This window comes from Strongylocentrotus purpuratus, unplaced genomic scaffold (genome assembly GCF_000002235.5).
Source record: "Strongylocentrotus purpuratus isolate Spur 01 unplaced genomic scaffold, Spur_5.0 spur5_contig_844, whole genome shotgun sequence".
NCBI classification, from domain to species: Eukaryota; Metazoa; Echinodermata; class Echinoidea; order Camarodonta; family Strongylocentrotidae; genus Strongylocentrotus; species Strongylocentrotus purpuratus.
In genome coordinates, this window is record NW_022145551.1 from 1642067 (window position 1) to 1668508 (window position 26442).

The 26442-nt window shown below is 36.5% G+C and overlaps 1 protein-coding gene across 1 annotated transcript; it reads right to left on the bottom strand.

The window, feature by feature from the left end:
* Positions 1 to 464: 464 nt before the first annotated feature.
* Positions 465 to 26063, bottom strand: LOC763402. Its single transcript, XM_030990439.1, has 8 exons — positions 25914 to 26063; positions 5713 to 6556; positions 4452 to 4691; positions 3146 to 3841; positions 2288 to 2524; positions 1830 to 1963; positions 1025 to 1262; positions 465 to 472 (listed from the first exon to the last, which is right to left on the bottom strand). The coding sequence occupies exons 2-8, from the start codon at positions 6476 to 6478 to the stop codon at positions 465 to 467; spliced, it is 2319 nt and encodes a 772-aa protein (XP_030846299.1). The 5' UTR covers positions 6479 to 6556; positions 25914 to 26063.
* Between the last annotated feature and the right edge of the window lie 379 nt (positions 26064 to 26442).

Below are 26442 nucleotides of genomic sequence, written 5' to 3' on the forward strand. Positions count from 1 at the left end.
TGCCATAGTAGGAATCTTTCTATTTTGGAGTGGAATTCAACTTAAGAATTTTGTAGATCGTCTCCAAAAGAGAGTAATTCGATCATTTAATTTTTGGTGAATTCCTTCATATTAGGAGTTGACTCCTAATGGGATTATTAAGATCACACTTAGTGATGTCACGAGACCAATTCGAATGGCGGAGGAGGAGGAGGGGGAGGGGTCATAGTGGAAGGGGGTGAAATTAGCTGCAACTTTTTCATACTTTAGTCCCCCCACCCGTCTCCTCAAATTAGGTTTTAAAGATTTTCCAATTTGCCTTTAAAGGGATAAAATTGTTCCCGGCCGGCAACATTAAACAAACTAATAAAAAGCAAATAAAAAAAACAAAAAAACAACAGAAAGCATAGCAAAGCAAAAAAACGAAAACAACAAAGGTTTCACCAATTTAGCGATTCTTAAACTGGTGAATAAAATTCCCTACATTATCTATCTGAAAAGAAAGAAATAAGCAAAATATAAATAAAAACACAACAAAAAATGTGTAATGAATAGAGGGATTTATGGCTCCTACTCCGCAGCGACGCCTCTTAATAAGTCCGCTGTACCAGTTTGGCCAGGGTGTTAGGCCTCCCTGCAAGGTCACTAACAGGAGGTTATCTCATCAAATCAACTCTCAATTAATATAAGAAAAAGAAGATCATGGGGGACCAACATGCACCGATTAGGCATTGTTTGCTAAATAGAGGGCGGACGTAGCTATAAGTAATGCAGTGGGGCTTTAATCAAACCGCTCCCTGGACAGTCTATTACCTGATCCTGATCCTTGAAGTGAGGACACTGTCAAGGTATCCCCTTCGGATGAGAGGATCAGAGGCTGCACAATCCTGATAGACACACACACACACACATGCACACATTTCTATTACGTGATCCTGATCCTTGAAGTGAGGACACTGTCAAGGTATCCCCTTCGGATGAGAGGATCAGAGGCTGCACAATCCTGATAGAAACACACACACACACATGCACACATTTCTATTACCTGATCCTGATCCTTGAAGTGAGGACACTGTCAAGATATCCCCTTCGGATGAGAGGACGAGAGTGCGGCTGATTGACAGGTCTCCCGCATCCTCAGCGAGAGAATCAGCATCATCCTGAGTGTAGGCATGAATCTCAATCTCCAACTCAGCGATAATGCTGCCAGGGCTGAAAGACGTGGCTTCACAGTCCATACCTCGAAGCTCTGATCCTAACTCCCGCCTCAGATGATTCCCTATCTATTAGGAAGGAAAAAAAACAACATTTATTTGAATTTTGATTTGATTTATTGGTTTCTGCATCTTTTTTTCTTTTCTTCATCATATATACATTTTCATGAACATAATATGGTTTGACTTATACAATTTGGCCTTTTGTTATTGTGAATAATAGTAGTATCAGTAGTAGTAGTTGTAAAATAGTAGTAGAAGTAGTGGTATTAATTGTAACAGTATTAGTAGTTGTAATAGTAGTAGAAGTGATCAAGTGTGCGCTTTTAAAAATGACGCCTGGCTGGAATGCTCCCCAGGGAGTGGATAATGTGCATGCATTGTGTGCGGGTAAGCCTGAATCCGATGACCGGGGTAATAATATATATATCTGTAAAGCGCTTTGAGAGGGCCTTCGGTCTTGAAAAGCGCTATATAAGAACTAGCTATTATTATTATTATTATTAGTAGTAGTAGTAGTAGTAGTAGTAGTAGAAGTAGAGTTATAATCATTACTTGTGTTATTATCATTGTTGTCGTCGTCGTCGTTGTTGTTGTTGTTTCACTATCAATGTTTAATCATTGTTTCAAACTTACCACTCCACAGTACAACGTTTCAAGCTTCTTGTAGCGAGGAGACGCCTGGTTCTTCAGATCTTCAGTAAACACAAGAATCTCTCCGTTTAGACTCTCGCCCGTTAGAGTTATCGTTACAGTGCTAGTAGAAAGCTCTAGGAATCGGAAACAAAATATCAAGGATTAATGTCAGCTGGCTGAGATTATAACCCTCAACCCTTGAATAAACCTTTTTACTTATTTTATGCATACCTTTTGAACAAAAGACTCTATTGATAACTAAAACAAAAAGGAAGTTTTTTCTCCGCCTTAGCAATAATTGATGTATGCACAGTGAATTCAATCCATAAGGACTGACTGGTGACCTGTGTTGAGGGGAACTTTCATGTATAAATTGGAATACATTAGTAAACCGGTCTACCGAGAGACACGTCAATAAACTAATATAACTCGACATCTCAACAATAATTTAGACTCACTCGTGAAATCTGTCTCCATTGCCTCGCAGACCCCTTCCACGCCCATGTATCCGGTGTAACGATAAATGGTATAATCGCTGATTTTAATCTGAAGGTTTTCAATCTCAAAGATTGGTTCGATGATGTCATCGATGGCGTCATTGAAGTACATGGAACACCTGTCGTTGTTTGTATAAATCTCAAAACTGCTCTCGATGATATTCCTGGCAAAAGTCTGACGCTCTTCGTTATCATCTCCTGTATAGTATACGAATATAAAACAATTCAAGATAAGAATATGCGTTTAAGAACATGTATAACTATATTAAGATGTATGACGAAATGGATACAAATAGGTACAAATAGATACACATACAAACGAACAACTAACTGTTGAAAGAAACATCCATACCAATGCCTTCTATTACCCATTCCTCACTTCGACTTTATAATTAAATAAATGATTACAACATGTATATAAATGATGCCCGAATTAAAGACACCATTTTAATTTTTGTCAAAGCTTGTTCTTTAGTTAGAATATCAGAAAACTCTATTAGTTAACGCCTTCAAAGCTGTGTTGGTATTCAGGAAGCAATTGTTCTATTCAACCCCAATTTATTCGTATAAATAGAAGGCATACCCCAATGAATTTCTTGACTTAAACCTGATCGGTTTCCGCAAACCAGCAAAGACAAAACATAGTAGTTCGAGCTCAATATAAGAAATGCGTATATATAAAATCAGAATGACAACGTCCGAAGGGTTCTTTTTTATTTTTGAAATAATTTACCGCATTAGCTTATTAATGTAAGTTCGATTAAAGCTTTTTAACTTTGTTTTTCCTTCAGAATATTATTTGTCCCCTAAAGACGTCACCTGTTATGGCTAGTACTCTGTTGATTTCTTGGCAGAGAGCTTGTCTGCTCTCATATCCTACAGCCTGGAATACAATACGAGCACCGTTCTGGACAAGCTGGTACCACGCCGAAGTAGAATTTACTCCAAACGACTCAAGTGTCTGGTCCCAATCTTCACAGAGCATACCATCTATATTGGGTAGATAGACAACCATCAGCTTAGCACCGAATTCCGATATGATATCAGGTATGGACCTGTCCAGGAACTGGGCGATGTTTGGACAGATGGTCGACGGGTCATTGATGTCGATGTTGTAGAGTTCTTTGGTGATATTCGCAATGATGTCTAGGATATACATGTATGGGTCTTCCTGTCTGCGAACCCTTTCATCAGTTCCCGGGCCGTAGATCAAGTCGTTGACTATCTTGGTAAGGTCTTTACAGAATTCCGTCGCGTCAAATGCCTCCAAGTTACTAGCCGCTTCGCGGATCCTCCCGCAAACTGGCTCATAATCCCAGGAATCTTTAACATAAGACTTAAACTCGGGTACCATCGATTCCAGCTCAGGTAAGACGTCTGTACACACAAAGGCAAGGGAGTCGATGAGTCGGTCTTGTTGCCAGATGCCCCCAACAGCATTCAAGAAGAACTCAACGGTCAGGGTGGTCTCAGGGATGAGCTGGACTGGAACAGGGTCTGGGAGGTCTATTTCATCTGAGATTAGAAATGAAATAAAAGCCATTTTACTTATCGCCAAACGGAGCAATCGATATAAATGAGCAACCAGAGGCAAGTAAGTTTCAATAAATTATAATCCACATGGCTCATGAAGTGTCAGGTTATTTTGTATCATCATTAGCCCAGCGTCTGTTCTGTTTATTTTTCAAAAACCTTTGGAAAACTTCTCTTAACGATGGCGCCCCCCCCCCCCCACACCGCGCCAGTGACTGACTCGGCCATTAATAAATCTTCATTTGTATGGCAATTAAACTATCCATGATGACTCTAAACGCTTTTCTAATATACTACAGGCTAACCCTTGTGTTTTAATTTTTGAAAACATATCATCTGCTAAAAATTGAGCAAAGAATACCAAATAAAGTACAGTACAATACAATGTGTACTACAAGAAGGGTATTACAGGTACGTAATGTTAATGGCATTTACGGCTTTATTGCAGGCAGCCGACGATCTGATCGAAATTTGTTCTGTGAGCGTTGTTTTAATGAAACGAACACAAAACATGTTTTCTTTATTCTCTCTTCTTTTTGTTTTATAATAGTACAGTGTATACGTTTAATATTATCACAGTTTATGAACTTACACGTGACAGCGTTCTCCATTGCTGTACAAACAGCTGCCACTCCACCATCAATGCCGGTATAAGCAAGAATGTCATCGTTCGAAAGCACATAGGCGGGTATGTTCACACGTATAAGGGGCAGGATGACATTGTCAATGGCGTCATTAGCCGATGAAGTACATCTGTCAGCCTCCTCCACGGTATCGAAGATTTCGGAGATGATGTCCATGGAGAACGTTCTCCTTGCGGCGTTGTTATCTTCTGCAAAAAATGAAATACAAATAAAATAAATTATGAGGAACAAAATATCACAAAGACTTTCCAGAAATCAAAGTAAGGACAATTTTTGAATACCACATTTTCTGCCCCTAAAACCCCACTGTACTACTTGTAGCGCTTTTAGCGCTTAGAGACTTCGGTGGTAAGCGCTTTATAAGTAACGTTTTTATTATTATTATTGTACTGTAGCTACTTGCTCCCTCTATATAGAAAACAATGCCTAATCGTGACCATTGGTCCCCAATGATCCTCTTTTTAATTGAGAGCTGAGTTGATGAGATAGCCACCTGTCAGTGACCACCCTGAGTGATCTCAGGCGCGTACGCAGGGGGGGGGGGGTTGGGGTCTTCTTACCCCCCCCCTACCGCTTATTCAGCGGTCGGCTGAGTCGTTGCGATTTTTTGGGGAACAAAAAAAAAAAAAAAAAAGGGCCCTTTACCCCCCCCCCCCCCGCTTATTCAGCGGCTGGCTGAGTCGTTGCGAAATTTTCGGACCGATTTATAAATGTTAACCCCCCCCCCCCCCCCTTGAAAAAATCCTGCGTACGCGCCTGGGTGGTCTAATCCCTCCTAGCCAAACTAGTACAGAGAAAAACCAAGTTCGGATAACGTCCTATTGCTATCATGATAATGTTCGCATATTTTACATGATGGTGAACGTGGCTATTGGAGAGTATCTTGTCTTTTGGAAGTCTTTGGTATCACGTTGAGATTGGATCACTGAAAGATTAAGCTTATATACTGTACTTCGTGAAAACTATTACACATCGAGGACGGCCCTGTCTACAAACAGGGATCTATGTTTTTATCACCATTGACAGGACGACACCGGCCGATCAGTAAAACATTGTGACGTCGTGGAGGGCCTTACACATATTATTAGACACAGTTTTAATATCCTTCTGGCTTTGAAGTGACATTTCTCAGTAACCAAGACGGATGAATGAAAAGAAAAGAAGATGTCTATATTTTAGCAAGACATTAAGCACAAATCATTATCTTACCTTGCACCGATAGTGCTTGCTCAAGATGTTGACAAAGATCCTCTCTGTCGTCATATCCGACCACCTGAGATCCGATACGAGCACCATCTTGAATAATGCTGTATAAAGGCGACGTGGAATCGATGCCTGCACCTTCAAGGAAGCCTTGCCAGTTTGCACAGATCGGAGCTGCCCGAGGTAGATAGGCACTCATCAGTTCAGCCCCAAACTTAGAGAGGAGATCTTGAAGAGATGGCCTCAGGAAATTCTCCTTGACGTTGGTACAGATGGTGTTGATTGTAGATGGGTCATTGATGATCATGTTGATGTCAATTCCATAGAGGTCTCTGGTGATGTTGATCAGGATTCCAAGGATACCCAGGGAATCATCCATATATTCCGCTTGTCTGCGATATCTTCCGCCACTGTCCTGAGATATAAGGCTATTGACCTCAGTAATTATGTCATTACAGAATCCCGTTGCGTCAAAGGCATCCAGATCTTCAGAAGCTTCGATGACTTTATCACAGACGAAACCCCAAACCAGACTTGACTGGTCCACTTCAGGTACCGCCGAACCGACTACCGGTAGGACACCTCTGCAAGCATAGGCCATCGAATCAATGAAACGATCCTTCTGCAAGATACCACCAGCAGCGTTGATCATGAATTTAATGGTCAAACCAGGAAATATCTCTCCCGGGTTCTGAAATGGCTGGAATGGCTCCTCATACCCTGAAGCCATGGCAACAAGTATTGAGATTGCGAAAAAAGCAAACGACCTCATTGTTGGATCGTTTAACAGCTGGCCTAATATAAGGTCGATCGCACCAATCGAAAACTAGAATGTTCAACGTCTCAAGTCCTATATAGAAATGAATTGCGAGAAATCAAGTTATGTTCCGACTTACCACAGTATTAACTACTAGCCTTTACAAAACCTATAGGCCCGTATTCTATCCTAATTCGGATAAAAATGAGCCTAGGTCTATCTAAATCACATTTAACAAATTTAAACTTTAGACGTCTGAGGGACTTCCTTTTTTAAATCCGATTTTGTTTAAAGGCATACACACAGAATCGGGCTTGAAATTCAGCCAATGCCAGATCATGGTCATGTAATATAGATACAGAACAAGGGGGTGTTTCACAAACACTAAGATTGACTTTAAGTTTGACTTAACTATGGCAAGCCATTCATGCCACAGTTGGTCTCACTATTATGATAACAATAATAGATCAAGATACATTTATCTTGATCTAAGGAGACACAAACGAACGAACCATTATGATCTTTAGATATTCTGTAGATTTGTGACATTGATTTGTACGTCCTTTAAGAGACCGATTCCAGTTAATGGTGAGAGCAACAGTGGCACGAACGGCTTGCCATAGTCAAGTCCAACTTAATGTTGATTTTGGCCTTTGTGAAAGACCCCCATGATAGGCTTCGAGTGAGTGGAAGAAACGCAATGGGAAATGAAGAAAGACGGACGGAAAGGAGGATAGAACCATACGAGGGGAAAATTAAGAAAGAGAGATGATATAAGAGGAATATAAAAGAAGAGGTAAAGAGAGAGAGAGAGATATGAAGAGGGAGAGAGATCTAGAGTAAGAAGAGGGAGAGAGAGGTAGACAGAATGAAAGGGAGAGAGATAGAGATAGATAGGAGATAGGGGAGAGATGGCGGACATATATATATATATAGAGAGAGAGAGAGAGAGATAGATGCATTGGGAAAGATGAAAAATAGGATTTAAAAAAAATGAGTAAATGAGAATAATGCGGACAAAAACTGAAATAAGGACAAATAAAAAGAGGAGGAAGAATGGCTATTCAAGAAATACGCAACCATATTAAAAGCATAACCCCCTGACTTGTGCAGTCAACCCAACGGTAAATAGACCCATTACACACACTCAATGATGCTAAGAATTTCATGGACAGAAAGAGTTTCTAATAATGAGGTATTTGTCATGGCAGGAACAAGACGAAAGCTTCTGAATAATTATAAGAGGTCGACAGCTGAGCTTCTTGGGCCATGTTATACAGAAGAATGGATTGGAAAAGCTTGCACTGACTGGAAGAATAGAGGGGATGAGGAGTAGGGGTAGAAGGAGGATTCTGTGGATGAGTAGCTTAATGAGTGAGATTACTGAATGTGGAATTGATCTCGGGGAGAATGAATTACTTCATAGAATATGGGACAGAGAGATGTGGCACTCGATGGTCACCAACGCATCATGATACGGCACGTAGAGAGAGCGAGACAGAGATGCACACTCATCTCGAAGGCGATAGGTACAACCATTCGAAATGTCGATATAGAGCATGAGTGGGCATTTTTTTTTCAGGGATAACTAATAGTGTAACCGCAAACCTCATTAAAATATTAAAATTAAAGTTTACACAAATTTGAAAGACCAATACAAAGGAAATGTCCATACGTTTCTGACTCACCATCTATTGTTAATGGTCTCGCGACCTTCGACTCTGTATGCACAATGAGTGCAGGCATATTTCTGTTTTTGAACAAATAGCGTAACTTGTGGACTTTTCCTCCCTTTCTCGATACAAATTTGTGTACACCGCCTTGTTTGCAATAGAAACACATGCTCTGTCAACGACGTGGGAATATTTTTTCCCTTCTGTTTTTGTGATATTTAAGCAGATTCATACTACCTAAGTGCTTTCTATGTACATTTTATTTACGGCAGCTCTTGTGAATTTTAAACAAACATGATTCTCATTTGAATTAATATCATGTTTATATTTATTTCATCATTAAGAAATAAAGAATATATTCAATATAAATGCATAGTTTATCAAATTATTGCCAGAAAGTTATACAATTAAAACACATAAGTAGAAAAACGGTTGAAATACATCAAACAAACAAAAGCTACCCCGAACGATGATACTTTAGCTGATTATACTATTGTATTATATCATTTATATGATACAAGTACAAAACCACTCTTTAAAATAATCTAAGTCTGTCCAAATATTTTTCATTAATTTATGTTGTTTTAATTGTTGTGGATGTAGTACCTTTTGAAACCGAACATATTGCATACTGTATACAAGTTACAATTAATGACTTGACTGGATATAGTACTTTTTGGAACCGAACTGGTTTTTAAATGCCATTGTTGACTTATTGAGAGAAATTCAGATTTGTGGAAGTGTCCGTGCATGATGCTACTGGAAATGTGTACATAAATGCCATTTTTTTTTTCTTTCTAAATTGATACAAAATGGATGTAGTACCTTTTGGAACCGAGTACTTCAAATGACAAAACATGGTTGACAAGATTTAGATATAACATACCAGCAGAAAGTGTACACACATAGGGATATACGCCCCCTATCTACACATGGATAGGGGGCGTATATGCCTATGTCTCATGTGTTTACACATATAGTTCGAGTGGAGGGGGAAGAAAGATAGGGAAAGAGAGAGAGAGAGGGGAGAATAGAAGAGTAAATAAGGGAAAAAAAGAGAAGAGAAAGGAAGGGAAGGAAGAAAAAAGAAGAGAAGGGAAGGGAAGAGAAGATAAGAGAAAGGAAGAGAATAAAAGAGAATGGATGGGAAAGGGAGTGAAAAGAAGAGAAGAGAAAACAGGAAGAAAAAACTTAGTAGAAGCTCATACAAAATGTTTAAAAAATTGATATTATCAAATCAAACAAAATAATGTTGATTTGTTTTTAAATATCATGACATAGATTTACCACATATATTATGCACATTAGTCATTTGGGAACATTAATATGAAATGTCTAAAATGACAAGAGCTAATGTACATATTATGTAGATCTTAATAGTTTCCACTACTTATATTTTCCTACCTAAAAGAAAAAAGAACAATACAAACTAGTTCATTATTGTTTTAGATCCCAACGGATTTTGTCATATCTTGGCCATTTTCTAATTCATTTTACTGGCCCATGTTTTATTTGTTGTGTCCTTTGTATTAGGTGCGGGAGATCTGGGAATAACCACTTTTAAAGGTGTAGCCCAGCCTAACTTCGAATCAATTTGAAAAATGTAGAAAAAAACAAACGAAATAGTTACTGAAGTGGGAATATTTCGAGAGAAGACTCATGAAGAATAAAATATACTAACTCATTTATTTTATAGATCCCTACGGATTTTGTCATATCTTGGCCATTTTTTAGTTCAATGTTAATGGCCCATGTTTTAGTTGACTCCTCTGTATTATTATATAGCAAATTGCAATATTAATTCCTTTGGGGATTTCGTTTAGTATAGTGGTCAAATTAGAAAATAGTAATAAATATTTAATTTTTGTATTAGAAGCTCAAACAAAATGTTTTAAAAAAAATGATATTATTAAATCAAAAAAAATAATGTGGATTTGTTTTTCGTTATGACGTACGCTTTATTTGCAAAGCGGGCAAACTGGGTTGAAAATGTGGACATTAACATGTGTCCACCATGGTAGGTAACATTAAAGGTAAAGACCAGTTATGGTCATGCGATTGCATTGTGAAAGAAACGTTGTGGAATCGATCAGAAAAGGTTGATCATCTAGCATCTGCAAGGTTCTGGAATCATCAAGATGATAAGAAATTTGGCCCATTCTTCGTAAAGTTACAAGCACTATACACAGGAAGATGTATATGGGACTACCCTATATATCTCACAGACCATGAGAGAAACAAATTTTCCAAATATATGAATTAGTAGGCGGTTTCCCGGCAAATTGTTTATCATCATGTATTAGTCAAAACATATTCTTTCACATGATTGGTAATGAGAGCTTCCATTTCATTTTTTGAAATTGGGGCGTTTCCAATACTGGTCTTTACCTTTAACAACATAGTGTGGGGGCATTTGAATTATAACAATTGGGTACTTATAGATATATGCATTTCCTGTCATGGCCAATGTTCATTTGCATATTTTGCGAATTATGTTCACTATGTGGATCTGAAAATATCATTTCATTCACTGACATTAAGACATCACTTTAAAAACAAAGACCCTTTATTTTTGTCACCTTTATGCACATTCATTTGAGAACATTGATATAAAATGTCTAACATGACAATAGTTAATGAGCATAGTATGTAGATTGTTATACTTTCCACTAATATTTTTCTAACTAAAAAATAAACAATACAAACCAGTTCATTTATTTTATAGATCCCTATACAATTTGTTATTTCTTGGCCATCTTCCAATTAATTTATAATGGCTCATGTTTTATTTGTGTCCTTTATATTTTGTATAGCAAAAAACCAACAACAAACATGTCTACAATGTTCTCAGACGCATGCGCTCTATCCGTGTGCGGGAGATCTGGGAATAACCACTTTTAAAGGTGCAGCCCAGCCTAACATCGAATTAATTTCGACAAATGTAGAAAAAACTAACGGAATAGTAATTGAAGTAGGAGAATTTAGACAGAAGATTCATGAAGTATAAAATAAGTAGCTCATTTATTTTATAAATCCATACGAAATTTGTCATATCTTGGCCATCTTCTAAATCATTGTTAATGGCAAATTTGTTACTACATGTAAACTTGTTCATGCAGGTGATACTGCGGGGAAGGCGTGGCGCAGGTGAATGCGTGTGCGTGCCTTGTGGCTCTCTGGGAGCAGGCGTGCATGGGTTTGAATGCATGTTGGAAACTGGATTGCGTCCGAGGCTGCGGCCTATATATTATTGTATACATTACTGTATCATGAGTGTACATGTCTACTGCCTCGCTCGCGTGACCCCGTTCAATGACCTCGTTTAATGACCTCAATATTTTAAAGTGATTATCGTGTCATTTCTTTGGTAACCGTGCAAATTAATTTGTTTGCTGTATTTGCTATTTTTGCTATCTTTGCTTGTTTAACTTTGTATATCATCTTGCAAAGGCCTTCTTGCCCACCTATTCTTATTGTTTCGTACTTCACCATTACAACCACTCCAATCAAATATTGGTTTTATTTATGGGAACCTATAATCTACAAGCTGAGCTTTTTAATAGCTTCCTCACATGTCACCCTGTATAACCTTCTATTCAATACAATTAATTTCGACGTCTGTTCAAAGAATTAATTATATAATGTGACACTTTTAGTATATTTCATATTATGTTCTAATCTTGTCAATTATGTGAATTATTTTCTGTGAAATGTAAAACAAATGAACTTGAAACTTGAAGTATAATCATTCGAGTGATTTATTGATGAATGGTAAATAAATCAAAAAGTTCATCACCATCTACAGAATAGTATACAAATAATGAATGGTTATGAAATAGTGCAAATATTTTCATGAGTTGAAAGATTAACATTCAGGATTAACCTTAATCTTTTAACGAATGAAAATATTCGCACTATTGAACGAATGAAAAACATTCATTACTTGTTTTATACAACATCGAAGAAGATCTAATAGAACGTTAATCAACAAATTATGCTTTACTCCTTATAAATCAAAGTTGGAGTCAATTCTCGATTACATTCAGATCGCCTTCGCGTCAGATGCACGCAGGGATACGCGCACGGCAGAGAGGTACGCCGTCTGCATATAACCAAAAATGCACGCTCGTGCAATAGAACATATATTAAATATCATGTGACCAACAGTCCTCCAATCAAATAACAAGGATCCATGTAGGTGTTGTATAAAACGGCATGTGAGCTAAGTGGGTCATAGAAGTACAGTTAAAGCTCGATATGATATTGCATTTTCGGCTTTGGGTCTGTAGCAATAAGCAAGCAATTGGGCAATAGTACAGTCTTGCATAGAGACACCTTAACAAAAGTTTTACAAGTGAACCAGTACAGATACAAAAACACGTGAATACAAGGAACAGGAAACTGACACCATACACCGGAAAAGGGATTGAAAGAAGAACTTGACACAGTTAAAGAAAGAAAAAGTACAAGATGTAGGTACAGTACAAGCAGAGAAAGCACTACAGATAAGTATTCGTAGGCGGAGCGAACGAATGAGCCCATGAGCAATGGCAATAGTGGAGCATCTGAGCATGTTCCTGGCGAGATGCCCAATAAATATAATGGTTCATAATATCAAGGAGGAAATACACGCAATGTAATAAGGGAGTTTACAGATAGCACATGGTAAAAATGACCCCAAATATCCACACATCTGTGGAGAATAACTGCCAAAGTCCTAGATGTGCTTCATGAATACCTTTTGTTTGCCCTCTTGAAAAGAATACTTCCACCTGCGTATCTTAGAATGTACCGTTGGTGCATAAATGAATAATGTTACATAACTTTCATGAGCGCATATCCAGTATTCATCTCTGGTGGGTTTTACCTTTTTGGTGCAAATGACCTTTATCTGCCCATGCGCAGATTGTATCTGTAAACTCCCTTATTAGATGCGCTCATTGTAAATACCAACATGTGAACGTAAACAATCTAATATAATGGAAAGCATAATATTACTGATATTTTAAGACATAACAATATGAAAGACCATCAGTTAATTCACTGCTTTTAGTATCGATTCAAAATACATGGACAATTGAATACAGGTGGATAATACCAGTGTTACGATTTTCAAACGATGGAAATTCGGGAAGGCAATGAAAAAAACAGGGAGAATCGTACGACTTTCGTTCGTACGAACCTTTGTGACCGTAGCTTAAGCATGCAATGAATCAGAACAATGTGGTAAGAAATATTGACTAAAGAAATGGGGAATTTAGAAAAGTATAAACCATGCTACGCAAAATATGTTTCTCAGTTACTGTCCATACGATAATAAAGGGTTTAACTTTAATATTGAGAATTCAAATAAAAAAGAAAGAAAGATGAAAGCATACTGCCAAACAAGACAATTACATATTGAGAACTTTTGGGGGATTTAAAATGAAAGTGTGAATCAATGCATACAAGACAATTTCACATCGTTCGGCTTAATTGAAAATCATAATATAAATGGAAGAATGATGCAGGACAATTTCACATTGAGTAGCCTTAAACGAGATTTTACATATGAAATTATGAGAGCAGGGAAGAAAAAATATCACCTGGGTAGGCGAAGGGCGTTAGCTCGAATTTCAGGTCAAAAATGAAACATTTAGCAGAAGGTCGTTAGCACTAAGTCACCACAAACTTTTATAAAACTGACTTATTTCCGAGAAACAAATTGTGGCTGTGTTCTACTATAACAACTTTATAAGCCTTTTAAGTTTTAAACCAATTTTCAGGACGAAAAGCAGTTTAAATAAAAAACACATTTTTAAATGCGAATAATTTGCTCACGCTCTAACGCCCTTCTGCCAGCTGGCCGACGAAATGTCCAATTAAATAGTCTAAATTAAGAATTTACAAATGAAAAGGTGAAGGCATGCAACAACATTCCCATTGAGTACGTCTTACCTAAAGTCTACTGACTTTTATGCCGGATTTCTTTTGAAGTGGGTACCCCTTGTTAGAAAATAGCTGACGACTATCATTAATTGATAGGAGGTTGAAGAATGCTTCACACAATAAAGCTCCGAAAATAGCTGAAGACTATCATTAATTGATAGGAGATTGAAGAATGCTTCACACAATAAAGCTCCAAGAATGAAACAGATCTTTGCTTCATGTGTACACGAATGTTCTCAGGCGCATGCGCTATTTATCCATGTGCGGGAGATCTGGGAATACTGACTTTTAAAGGGGAGCCCACCCTAAACATCGAATTAATTTCAACAAATGTGAAAAAAGGGAATAGTAACTGCAGTAGGAGAATTTGATAGGGAGAAGATTCATGAAGAATAAAATATACTAACTCATTTATTTTATAGATCCCTACGAAATTTGTCCTACGTGGCCAGCTTCTGATTAATGGACCATGTTTTATTTGTGTCCTTTTCATTATTATAAGGCAAATTGCAAGATATTTTTTTTTTTTTTTTTTTTTTTTTTTTTTTTAGGGGGGGGGGGGTTGTTTAGTATATTGGTCAGTACATTTCTGTACTTGTTGTAATTATCAATAAGATCCTCACGATGATGTTATTTAATATTAAATAACTTTTGAATACATTGTATGTTTTACACAAATAGATGTTTTGATTCCTCGAGCTATGCCTGTCAAAGGAAGTTACTCAACTGGGTAAGGGGGCAAAACACAAACAAAAGATTCTTTAATAGCCATGTTTTTAGGCACACGCGCTCTTTATCCATGTGCAGAAGTCTGGGAATAACCACTTTTAAAGGTATAGCTCAGCCTCACGTCGAATTAATAAAATTATTTTAAAAAAACGGTTACTGAAGAATGGAAATTTAGAGAGAAGATTCATGAAGAATAAAGTATACTAGCTCACTTATTTTATAGATCCCTACAAAATTTGTCATATCTTGGCAAACTTTTAATTTATTGCTAATAGCCGATGTTTAAGTTGTGTCCTTTTCATTATTATATAGCAAATTTCTTTTTGGATTTTGTTCGGTATAGTGGTCAGTGATTTTATGTACGTGTTGTGCTTACTGTTAATTAAGATTTTCACGATGAGTTGATTTAATAACTTTTGAATACACTGTATGTTTTACACGAATGGATTTTTTGATTCCCCAAACTATGCATGTCATACGAAGCTATTTAGTGCGAGGAAGCGGGCAACGAATCAAAAACAAAAAATGTCTTTAATATAGGGAGTTGCAAGAGTAATTCCTTTTTTTTTTAAATTTTGTTTAGTATAGTGTTCTGTACATTTCTGAACTTGTTGTATTTATCAACAAGATCCTGACGATGATTTGATAACTTTTGAATAAATTGTATGTGTAACCCGAATAAATTGTATGATTCCCCGAGCTATCCATGTCATACAAAGTTACTCAGTCTGTGGGAAGCGGGCAAACAAACAAAATGTCTATAATATCCATTTTCTCAGGCGCATGAGCTCTTTATGCACGTGCGAGAGATTTAGAAATACCCACTTTTAAAGGCATCGTTTAACAATGTTAAATATGAGATACACGGCCATGTCTGTGATATGGTGTAATATTGAAGCCCTACACAAATTGCGCTTTAAAATGATCAAGAAGTGCCTCAAAAAGTAAAAAATCTTTGAGTGACCGTTTTTACCATACACATATCCCCCAATAGACTGTAGTATTATAAAACCGTTAGGAAAACGCAAAATTTGATTTCGATTTCCAATCATAAATATCTTGCTAAGTAGACAGGCGATCGGCTTGTAAAAGTCATGGGGCTCCTGAATGACCCAAATGTTTATAATTATCATTGCAGCATGAGCTAAATCCAGGATTTCGTTTCAGAATCTGAGACAAAGTCACCGGATCCCTTTAAAGAGATTGTTGAGGAAGAGTTCTGGGAAGAGGTGAAAAAAGTTGTGAGCGTTATCATTGCTATTGTGAAAGTGTGCAGGAAAATCAGATTAAAATTGTTCCCCGAAAAACATGGCTCTTGAAATGCCTTAATATTCTAAAATTGGCATGTAACATCATACAAATCGGGACGGATTTTTATGCCACATGTTCGTGTAGTCCCATAATTATCTTTCTGTGTACGTTGCTTGTTAAACTTTACCATGACTGGGCCAAATTTCTTATCATTTTGATGTTTCCAGAACCTTGCAGTACACACCAATACTTATATGCTAGATGATCAACCCCGAGGATTATCCCGAAGAAGACTGCAGTGAAATGGTTTAATTTGCAAATAGTTTTGGTCGACTGTTACTTTTAGTGGATCATTGCATACACGTACCTCGTTTACCTATTTTGTATAGCATTAGTTATAATTTATTTTGAAAATGTATACATTAGGTTTTATATATCTAAAATGTAGTATGGTACATTATATTATTGACTTAATGCATTATATGTCATGTTATTACGAGAAGAAAAAAAAAGTGTTTCTGCTTTATTTAATTTTCCTTTTGTTTTGCCATATACATGTACACTGCATCGTAAATTGATTTATATGATATATATGTTTACAAAAAGAATATTGACTTGTTTAATTACATTGTAAACTGATTTATATGATATATATGTTAAACAAAAAGAATATTGATTTGTTACATTGCATTGTAAATCGATTGATATGTTTATAAACAGAATATTGATGTACGTCATTGAAGTCTATTAGATACAATACAATACGATACACGTATTTTAAAGCTTATCAACACTAGTGTGGCTAGGAGGGATTAGACCACACAGCGAGGTCACTGACAGGTGGCTATCTCATCAACTCAGCTCTCAAATAACATAAGAAATAGAGGATCATGGGGGACCAACAGGCACCGATTGGGGAAGTTTTCTACATAGAGAGAGCAAGAAGCTACAAGTAGGACAGTGGGGCTTCAATCCTTACCTTCTATTAGGGTGGTATATCGATTCATTTGTGCATTTTGTGATAAAAGCACACAATTTTGCACACAATTAGATTAACACTTCCTTATCAACACTAGATGTCGAGTCACCTCAAATTTGGCCCGTGTGGCATGATGTGCCCAGGTTCCAAAATGGCATCTCCAAGTTACCTTCATGCATGTTATTGAAATATTTGAAACAAGGTTTTTACTATTATCCTTGGCCTCGAAATCTTAAATAAGGAGTAAGGTTCCCCATTTTTCTTAAAATAAAAGCCTATTTTATATTTCAATGTATGAGACAATTTTGTAATGGTAGGTATATATGGATATAAATATACATAACCTTACATGGGACATCTCTATATATAATGTGTGTGTGTAGAATTTACTCAATGGGATCGTGGGAATATTGCTTTATCAAAAGTATGAAGAAAAGGAATGACAATTACAAATATGAAGAGAAAACAAAGTGAGATTGTAATCTTAAAGATAAGGTTAAGGTCAAGCGATTGCATTGTGAAAGAAACGTTGTGGAATCAATCAGAAAAGGTTGATCATCTAGCATATAAGTATTTATGTGTATTGCAAGGTTCTGGAATCAATAAAATGCTAAGAAATTCGGCCCAGTCTTGGTAAAGTTACAACCACTGTACGAAAGATGTATATGGGACTAAAAGAGCACGTGGCAAAAAAATTCGTCCCGATTCGTATGATGTTACATGCCATATTTAGAATATTAAGGCATTTGAAGAGCCATGCTTTTCAGGGAAGATGTTTTATCTGATGTTCTTTCACACTTGCATAATACAATGATAACGCTCACAAATTGTTTTTCACCTATTCCCAGAACTCATCATTCTCTTTAAGTTATCTTCATCTTGCCTATGCATTTTGTGGTGAAAGCACAACACCTGTACGCTATACAAAGTAGCCACTATTATTAGTATTAGTATTATTTTAGGCTCAACGGGATTTGAATATTTAATACTTGAAATGGGATATTGAGCCATTTCAATTTTTCACGTGTAACCTAGTCAGGGTTCCCTAAAAATGCCTGCCATAATGTTCATTTCCTGTATCATTGGTCCTAGGTAATATTGTTAAATAACTATCAACGACCCCCCCCCCCCTCACACACACACACACACACACACACATATCTATACAAATCAAGTTTTCCATCGAATCACTGTTGGACACAAAACGCGCAGAGAGACAAAAAGAAAAAGAAAAAGAAACATGGAGGTACCATTTCAATTCAAGTTTGTGTAAATAGCATGCACACGGTGATCAATCACCTTTGGCATCCGTTTAAACGAAAGCAGGTTTAATGTTGTTTCAGTCAAGAAAAAGTAAACTCGTGCAAATATGGCACTTTGATCCTGGTGCTTCAAAGTGATCAAGACGTGCCTCAAAAAATGTAAAAAATCTTTGAGTGGCCGGTTCCATACTCGTTTTCCCCAATAGACTGTAGTGTTATGAAAACCGTTAGGAAAACGAAAAAGGTTTCGATTTCCAATCATAAATCTCTTGATAATCAGACAGGAGATCGGCTTGTAAAAGTCATGGGCTTCTTGACTGACCTAAAGGTTTATAATTATATTTGCAGCATGAGCTAAATCCAGGATTTTTTTTTCAGAATCTGAGACAAAGTTATTCAGTTTCCATATGCAAAAGGCCATTATATGCTGACACCAGAATGGAAATACCGTTGATGTGTGTGCAAGTTTACACACAGTAAACCCGTAGACCCATCAACATATACCCCCTCCCCCTGGTATCTTCGGGTGAGAGGAAAAAAGGGGATGATGACTTCATTAGAGTCGGGAATAGGGGGGGGGGGAAGTGAGCACTAATTTATTTTGTTTGGTCCTCGAAAATTTGAAGAATTGCACCCCCCCCCCCCCCCCACTTGAGGGCCAGGGGGGTGGGGGGCGGGGGGCATCTCCAAAAAAGGGTAAAATTAACGTTACAAAATGTAAAAATACACATTTCGTTTTCCAGGGGGGGGGGGGCCGGACCCCCGCCCCCCTGGATCCGCCACTTGTCTCGTCTAGCCTATTGTAATTCACTACTCACTCCATGGTATTTCGCTTAAAGATCTGAACTCCCTTCAACTCCTCAAAAATAAACCTCTCATCCCTGATCTCCACTGGCTTCGAGTTAAAGGTAATACAAAGTTTTTGGAAATTTTGAAAATTGGGTGGATAGTGATTCTTTACAATTTTGATATATTTGGATGCCCCTGTGGATGTATTATAAGCACTAGAAAATTTAGCCTCCAAAACACTTCTGCTTTCGAGAAAAATTGAATATAAAAATTTACCGGTGCTCCCGGTAAATTTTGATAAATTTCAAATAGCTCCTACGGCCGTACAATAGTAGCTGCGACCATGAAAATCTCAGAATTTGTAGTTGTGCTATATAATTTTCAAACGGTAATAGCTAATCGGTCGATTTTAGTCAAGAAAAATTGTTGTATAGCTTAATTAATTTCTTAACCTTGAGAGGGAGCTATACAACAAAAGGAGTTTATTATGTATAATTATATAACTTAAGACTCGATTCCAACCGCGACAACGATCACTGAATATTGTAGGATCGCATATGCTCCCAATATGTTCATTTGAACCGAATTCATGACCCCATACCAAAACTTTGTATTACCTTTAATATTCGTATCATATATAAGGCCCAAACTCCCATTTACAATAGTCTCAATAATCAGGCCCCAGCATACCTAGATGATCTACTCCATTCAAACACATCAATTTGAAATACACTATGAGCAAGTAGTAAAACACTTACCGTCCCTCGAACCAGTAAACAAATATATGAGTGATAGGGCGTTTCAGTTATTGCCCCTAAAGCATTGAGCTCATTACCCACTGTACTAAATAATTGCCATACGGCTCTCACAGCTGTGTCTGAAAACACATCTTGACTATTTGTTTGTAATATTCCTCTCTGTTTGTAATAATGTAAGCTTCATATCAAGTTTCATATATTAAGCTTAATATTAAGCTTCTTATTAAGATGTACTCTTTCTTTCTGTATTTGTATTTCTTGTGTATGTACTCTGTATCTAATGAAAAGTTGATTTCTATTAAAATATACCTATTTTAATGGTAAGTTCGCAGCAATAGAATAGTAGAAAAGAAATGCTGCAGACACTCTCAAAACTGAAATAAATATGTAAAGGTCGAACAAAGGGGGAAAAAGAATGCTCGGTATATCGAGTTATTATAAAACAGTGCATGTGACTGGCATGAAATTCCCATGTAATACTCACGCACTTTGAAACTATAACTGAAGTCTTAAACATTCTGCTTTTCATCATAAACATATAAAAAGCAAAAAATATTGAACAGAATACAAGGAAACATTCGTGCCAATTTCAACGAAATTCCCATGCAAGAATCACGCACTTTGAAACTATAACTGAAGTCTTAAACATTCTGTTTTTCATCATAAACATATTAAAAGCAACAAATATTGAACAGAATAAAAGGAAACATTCGTGCCAACGTTTTATCATTTGTTTGCTTGATCCTCCCCATGTTTATTCTTCGTATACTGCACACGTCTGCACTTTTACACGTAAGCACAAGACGACTATTAATAGTCATGATTTATCAAAGCATTGTGACGCACCAAACTATTGGGCAAATTTGATTTGTTGTCGTCAAAATATCCAGACAACCTTACAAATAACATAAACGCGATAATGTGAAAATTTTCCAGATCGTGTAAATGAGTCATTCTTTCCCAAGAACGGACAGGAACATTGCTTTTGTATATTACAGAAATCAGGGAACAAAATGATATGGAAATATACCTAAGGTATTGGAGGATATTTACCTTCTAGTGACGTGACATGTTTTATTTAAGATGTAATTTCATCATAGAATTTTTAAAGAACATTTTCACCATCTACGTTTTTATTTTGTATTTATTGATAACCCACCAAAATGAATTGCAATAATCATTAATAAGAATTTCCCATCTTACAAAAACGAATTTAAAATATCCAGTGAAAACAGGTTTATTACAATTCAGCATTAAAGACTTTCAGTGCCGATATTTTCAAAAGATTGGATTTAAAGTAAATTTTCGGGATTCTTCAAAGTCATCATGCAAGAATAAAATATGATATCGAAGATTCTATTTTATTCTACTCTCCTGTTATTCCAATTAATGGAAGCTTTTGATACAGTTAATCATTGCGTCTTATTGAAGAAGTTACAACTAATGGGTTTTGATAAGGCAAGTTTAAATTGGTTTAGATCCTACTTATCTAATCGGCACCAAGTAGTGGCCATTCATGATATTCGTTCCAAACTAATGCCTATAACTTGCGGTGTTCCTCAGGGAAGCATTTTAGGCCCAATTCTATTTTCAAGTTATATAAATGATATGTGTATTTGTATAAAAGACTTCAAACTATTATTGTACGCAGATGACAGCGTACTACTCTATTCAAATCCTGATCCTAAATATATTGAGGAAAAGCTCAGTGAACAGCTGTCTACGTGTGTCGATTGGATGACTGATAATAAGCTTTCTTTACACTTGGGAAAAACAGAAAGCATTTTATTTTGTTCTAAAAGTAGTTCTAAAAAGTCATTTGAATTCAAAGTGACACACAATAATCAAGCAATCAAGAGAAAAGAGTCTGTGAAGTATTTAGGCATTGAGTTGGCTAGCGCAATTTCATTTTCATCTTTAGTAGAATCAGTTGTAAAAAAAGCAAATTCTCGTCTGAAATTTTTGTACAGATATCAAAGTTGTATGGATTTAAAAGCAAGACGTACACTCTGTTTTGCTCTTATTCAATGTTTATTTGACTATGCTAACCCTGCATGGTATAGTAACATAAACAAGTCAGATCAAAAGAAGTTGAAGATTATACAGAACAAAATGGTGAGATTTATCAACTGTTCTGGTCCAAGAACTCATGTTGGCTACAGCGAACTTTCTAAAGCTGGTTTTCTTGAAGTCGACCAAAGATCAAAACAACTCGTATTGCATCATGTGCATAAAATATATCATACTAGGTCGAATCATTATATTCGATCCAACTTCGATCTTGTTACTGACGTACATGATTATAATACAAGAAATAGACGATTCAACTTTAACTTACCTGAAAGAGTAGGTAGTATTGGAAATTCGTTTTATTACAATGCCATAAAACATTGGAATTCCCTTCCCAATGGTGTAAAAGAAATAGGAAACTATGATCATTTTAAGAGGAAATTAAAGGAATACCTAATACTTGACAGTCAGAGAAGAGAAGTGAATGACATGTTATATGATTGAAATTTTTATTCTTCTGTCGGTTCATACTTTTTCATGTTGTATATACTTATGTTTTCGTACGTTATAGAAATTCTACAAATTCATCATTATTTTCCTCTTCTTCCTTCTCCTCTTTTTCTTCTTCTCCTTCTTCTTTTTCTTCTTGTACTTAATATCATTTCTATCATCAGTTTAATGTTGTTATTATTATTATCTTTAATAAGTAGTTCTTTTAATTTTCTTATCTGTCTGTAAATATTACTATTTTAACTTATTAATTTGTTACATGTCTGTAAGGGACCCCACTGGAAATAAGCTCTCGAGCTTTCGTGGGTTATCCTGTTCAAGCTGACTTTTTTTGATCTGTTATTATTGTATATTGTTGTATGTTGGAAGCTTGTCGAATAAAAATCAATCAATCAATCAATCAATCATTAATAAGGAAACTAATAACGGAACTCACTGTTCAATTTGGAAGAAATATGCAAGACGCACACAAAACATGTAAAAGAAAAGTTGGAACTGTATGACAAGTTGAAGGAGACTAGAAAGATACAGATTATTTCGTCTTTTTTGAAGCAATGGAAATTGGGATGAGAGGTCATACAGATACACATAGACTCAAGACTGTTGGTGATAAGTGTGAACGTGACGTCATATCTAGAGTGATGATCAGTGACACTAGTACGCATAATCTTCTGTAATCTTTCATTATAACATACCTTGTGAGTAAACAAAAAGTATACACTCAGAATATTGTCATTTATTTTTTAATTCAGCTATGAACGAAAGGTTATCATACATATTTTGAAAGAGTGTTATATCCCGAATCGTTTGATAGCATTTTGTGTGGTATGTGTCCACGGTTGGATGAACAGGAGGCATTGTTTGCGAGAATGCAAACAAATCGGCACTAATGTCCTTTGGCATGACATTAATCTACATTTGCCAATCTCGACCCAGGTGAAGTAAATGGGTAACTGACAGGAATAAATTCCTTGAAATGCTAGAGCGCCATAATATCAGCCATGCTAAAGCCAGGTTAATAATGTGGGGCATCAGGAGGGTCAAGTCTGACAGGCACGAGCGCTATACAAGAACCCACTATTATTATCATTATGAGAGGTGTTAATCAAATAAGACCACAAATCAAAATCGTGGGAATGTGCACCCCTCGCGCTCTCTCTCTCTCTCTCTCTTTCTATTTCTCTCTTTCTCTCTCTTTTTCTTTCTCTTTCTCTCTTTCTCACTTTCTTTCTCTCTCACTCCCCCCACCTCTCTCTCTCTCTTTCTCTCTCTCTCTTTTTTGTTTTCTTTCTCTCTCTTTCTCTTTGTCTCTTTCTCTTTTTTGTTTTCTTTCTCTCTCTTTCTCTTTCTCTCTTTCTCTCTTTATTTCTTCCTCTCTCTTTCTCTTCCTCTCTTTCTCTCTCTTTCTCTTTCACTCTCTCTCTCTTTCCCTCTCCCCCTCTCTCTCTCTCTCTTTATTTCTGTTGGATCCCCCGCAGATTAAAATCAACCGAAATTGTATGAGTCTTGAAAGAGTAAATCGTTACTTAATGATAATGATTGTACAACAGAGCTGCAATGGCCAACGATTTCTGCTAAAAATGAGCAACAATCGTCGCAAAATGGTTTTAACAATTAAAACGAGATATAAAGCTAGACAAAACTATGAACGAAAAAAATAATATCGTCTTAAAAACAGTCAGAAAACAATTTAAAAAAAACAGAATGAATAAGACATAATGCGATCATATAAACAGGTTAATTTTGTGTTTATGTTATTCCTCCCGTACCAAAACAAAAACAAGCAAAACATGAGCAAGATGCAAATAAGGGTAATCTTAAAGGCATTCATTTTTGACATATTGTATATTGTCATGATTATAGTGTCTACTTTATTCTTCTTTATATTTTACTTTATTTTGAAAATAATCTTCTATTATGTTTCTTCTTTTCTCTTGATAATATTTCAGCAGTTGATTGAGAGATTTGGTAGATGTTTGGGATGTAGTATAACAATAGATCCTGGGCACATCACGTATTGCAAAAGAAAATCATGGTAATAAGGATCATAATGAAATCACAACTACTAGACCTACTACTGTAATTGCTGATTATTGAATTGAATTAATTGATAACAATTCAGAGCCACAGCTTATAGCTGATACATATTGAATTCACAAACAAAACTGCAACATATAGAATAAAAGCAATTGGCACCTGGTCCGTGTAAAATAGGCAAAGAGAAATTAAGATTAATATGCTAATGAGGCTGATAAAAAATAGTAATATAATCGTTATTATTATTTTTATGATACTTTCCCGCACATTATAATTTATTCACTCCCTGAGGAACATTCCAGCCATGCGCCATATTACCCTTGGATCGAAAGTCATCTCCACGTATTTTTCAAGTAGTATAATGATTATGTTACTTTGCTTCAGAAATCGGGGCTATGCACGTGTTAATTTGATGCCCTGAAAAATTATTGAAATGAGTCAAATACTGTACGCAATATGTCAATTCCACAGATAAATGTATAATATTTAAAAGGCTGCATGTTCGTGTGTGTGTGTGTTTGTATTGCAAAAATCAATAAACCGTAACGCTCCATGCCAACAAGCCAAATGTACACGAATGAAAAAAAGACACACATGCCTATTGTCACACAAATCATTTTACATGTTCCAACGGTAAAGCCTATCTGACATTAATTTTGATGATCTGACTGCGATCAAATTTTGACTAAAATTGCAGTGGCATTTAATGTGATTTTTCAGGCAGATTATGGTTGAGGAGGCGCGATAGCTCAGTTGGTAGAGCAGTGGTCTCGTATTCCGGCGACCCGGGTTCGAAACCTTTGGTAAGGCACTAATCCTCATTATCAGGTCCCTCGGAGAGGACCTAAAGCAGTCGGTCCTCTGGTCGTGTACTAACAAGCATTTATGCTCTCTTAGCAGTCAGGTAAAATAACAAGCACACACTCTAAGTTACTACATGATGCATCAAATCGAAATATCGAAATACTTAAACCGTCTTTGTGGTACTCTCACTTCAAGTCGTATACACTGAAGACTGTCGTGCGACCATCTCCAATTTGAAGCAGACTTGGCCATTACTTCGGCCAGTAGGATTAAAATCCACGTATAATGTGATTATTTGGATTAGCATTGATAAGAATCTCAACCAGAATGATTATGTTTGCATAAATTCCTATTAATGCAATCTCGACTTTCTCTCAACAATCTAATGGCAGTCAGATCTGCCAATTCTCAGTGAGCTTAACACTCCAAAATCGTCCTGTAAATGGAAATCTACCGGTCAGAAATTTACTACTACTCGTGGTTCGATGCCCGACACGGCACTAATTTCCTTTGACAAGGTATTAATCTACATGTGTCACAAACTTGTCCCAGGTGATGGGTACCTGGCAGGAATTAATTTCTTGACATGCTAGAGCGCTGTAATGGCAGCTACGCTGAAACCGGGGTAATAATGACATATTGCGCCTCGGAATAGAATTTCTAGATAGACGGCACTATATGAATGCATATTATTATTATCGATATCACTATATTTCTTACCTCTTGGGAGAACGCCAAGTCAATGCAAAACCGTCTTATAGGTCGAATCCGTGATAAAATATCACCTAACCTTGAATGCTCTCACAATCCTTCCCTTTGGCGTATCGTCTGTACAGACCAGTGCTTCACCACAACTCGATATGGTTAGTACACATCAAACCCTCGATGCAAACCATATTCCGTTGGTCTGGTATAACAAAAAAATATGCGTATTGCACACGTCACTCCATCACGTGACTCTTCTAATGTTCGACAGTGCCTGGCAAAAGCGGTCATGTATATTTCATATCATCATCCATCTATGCCGAAGATGACTTAGATGTACACGTTTTGATTCCATATGAAATATGTGTACAGTGCGTTTCAAAAAAAGTGTATACAACTATGGTAGCTTCTAATCAAAGAGAGTATAACCTTTGTGACCTTGAATCATGTATCCTGATTTTGGGTAACTAAAACCCTGTCGAATGATGCATATTCATAATTGGGCTGCCACGGATGAATGAGCAGCAGGCTTATCGAAAATATT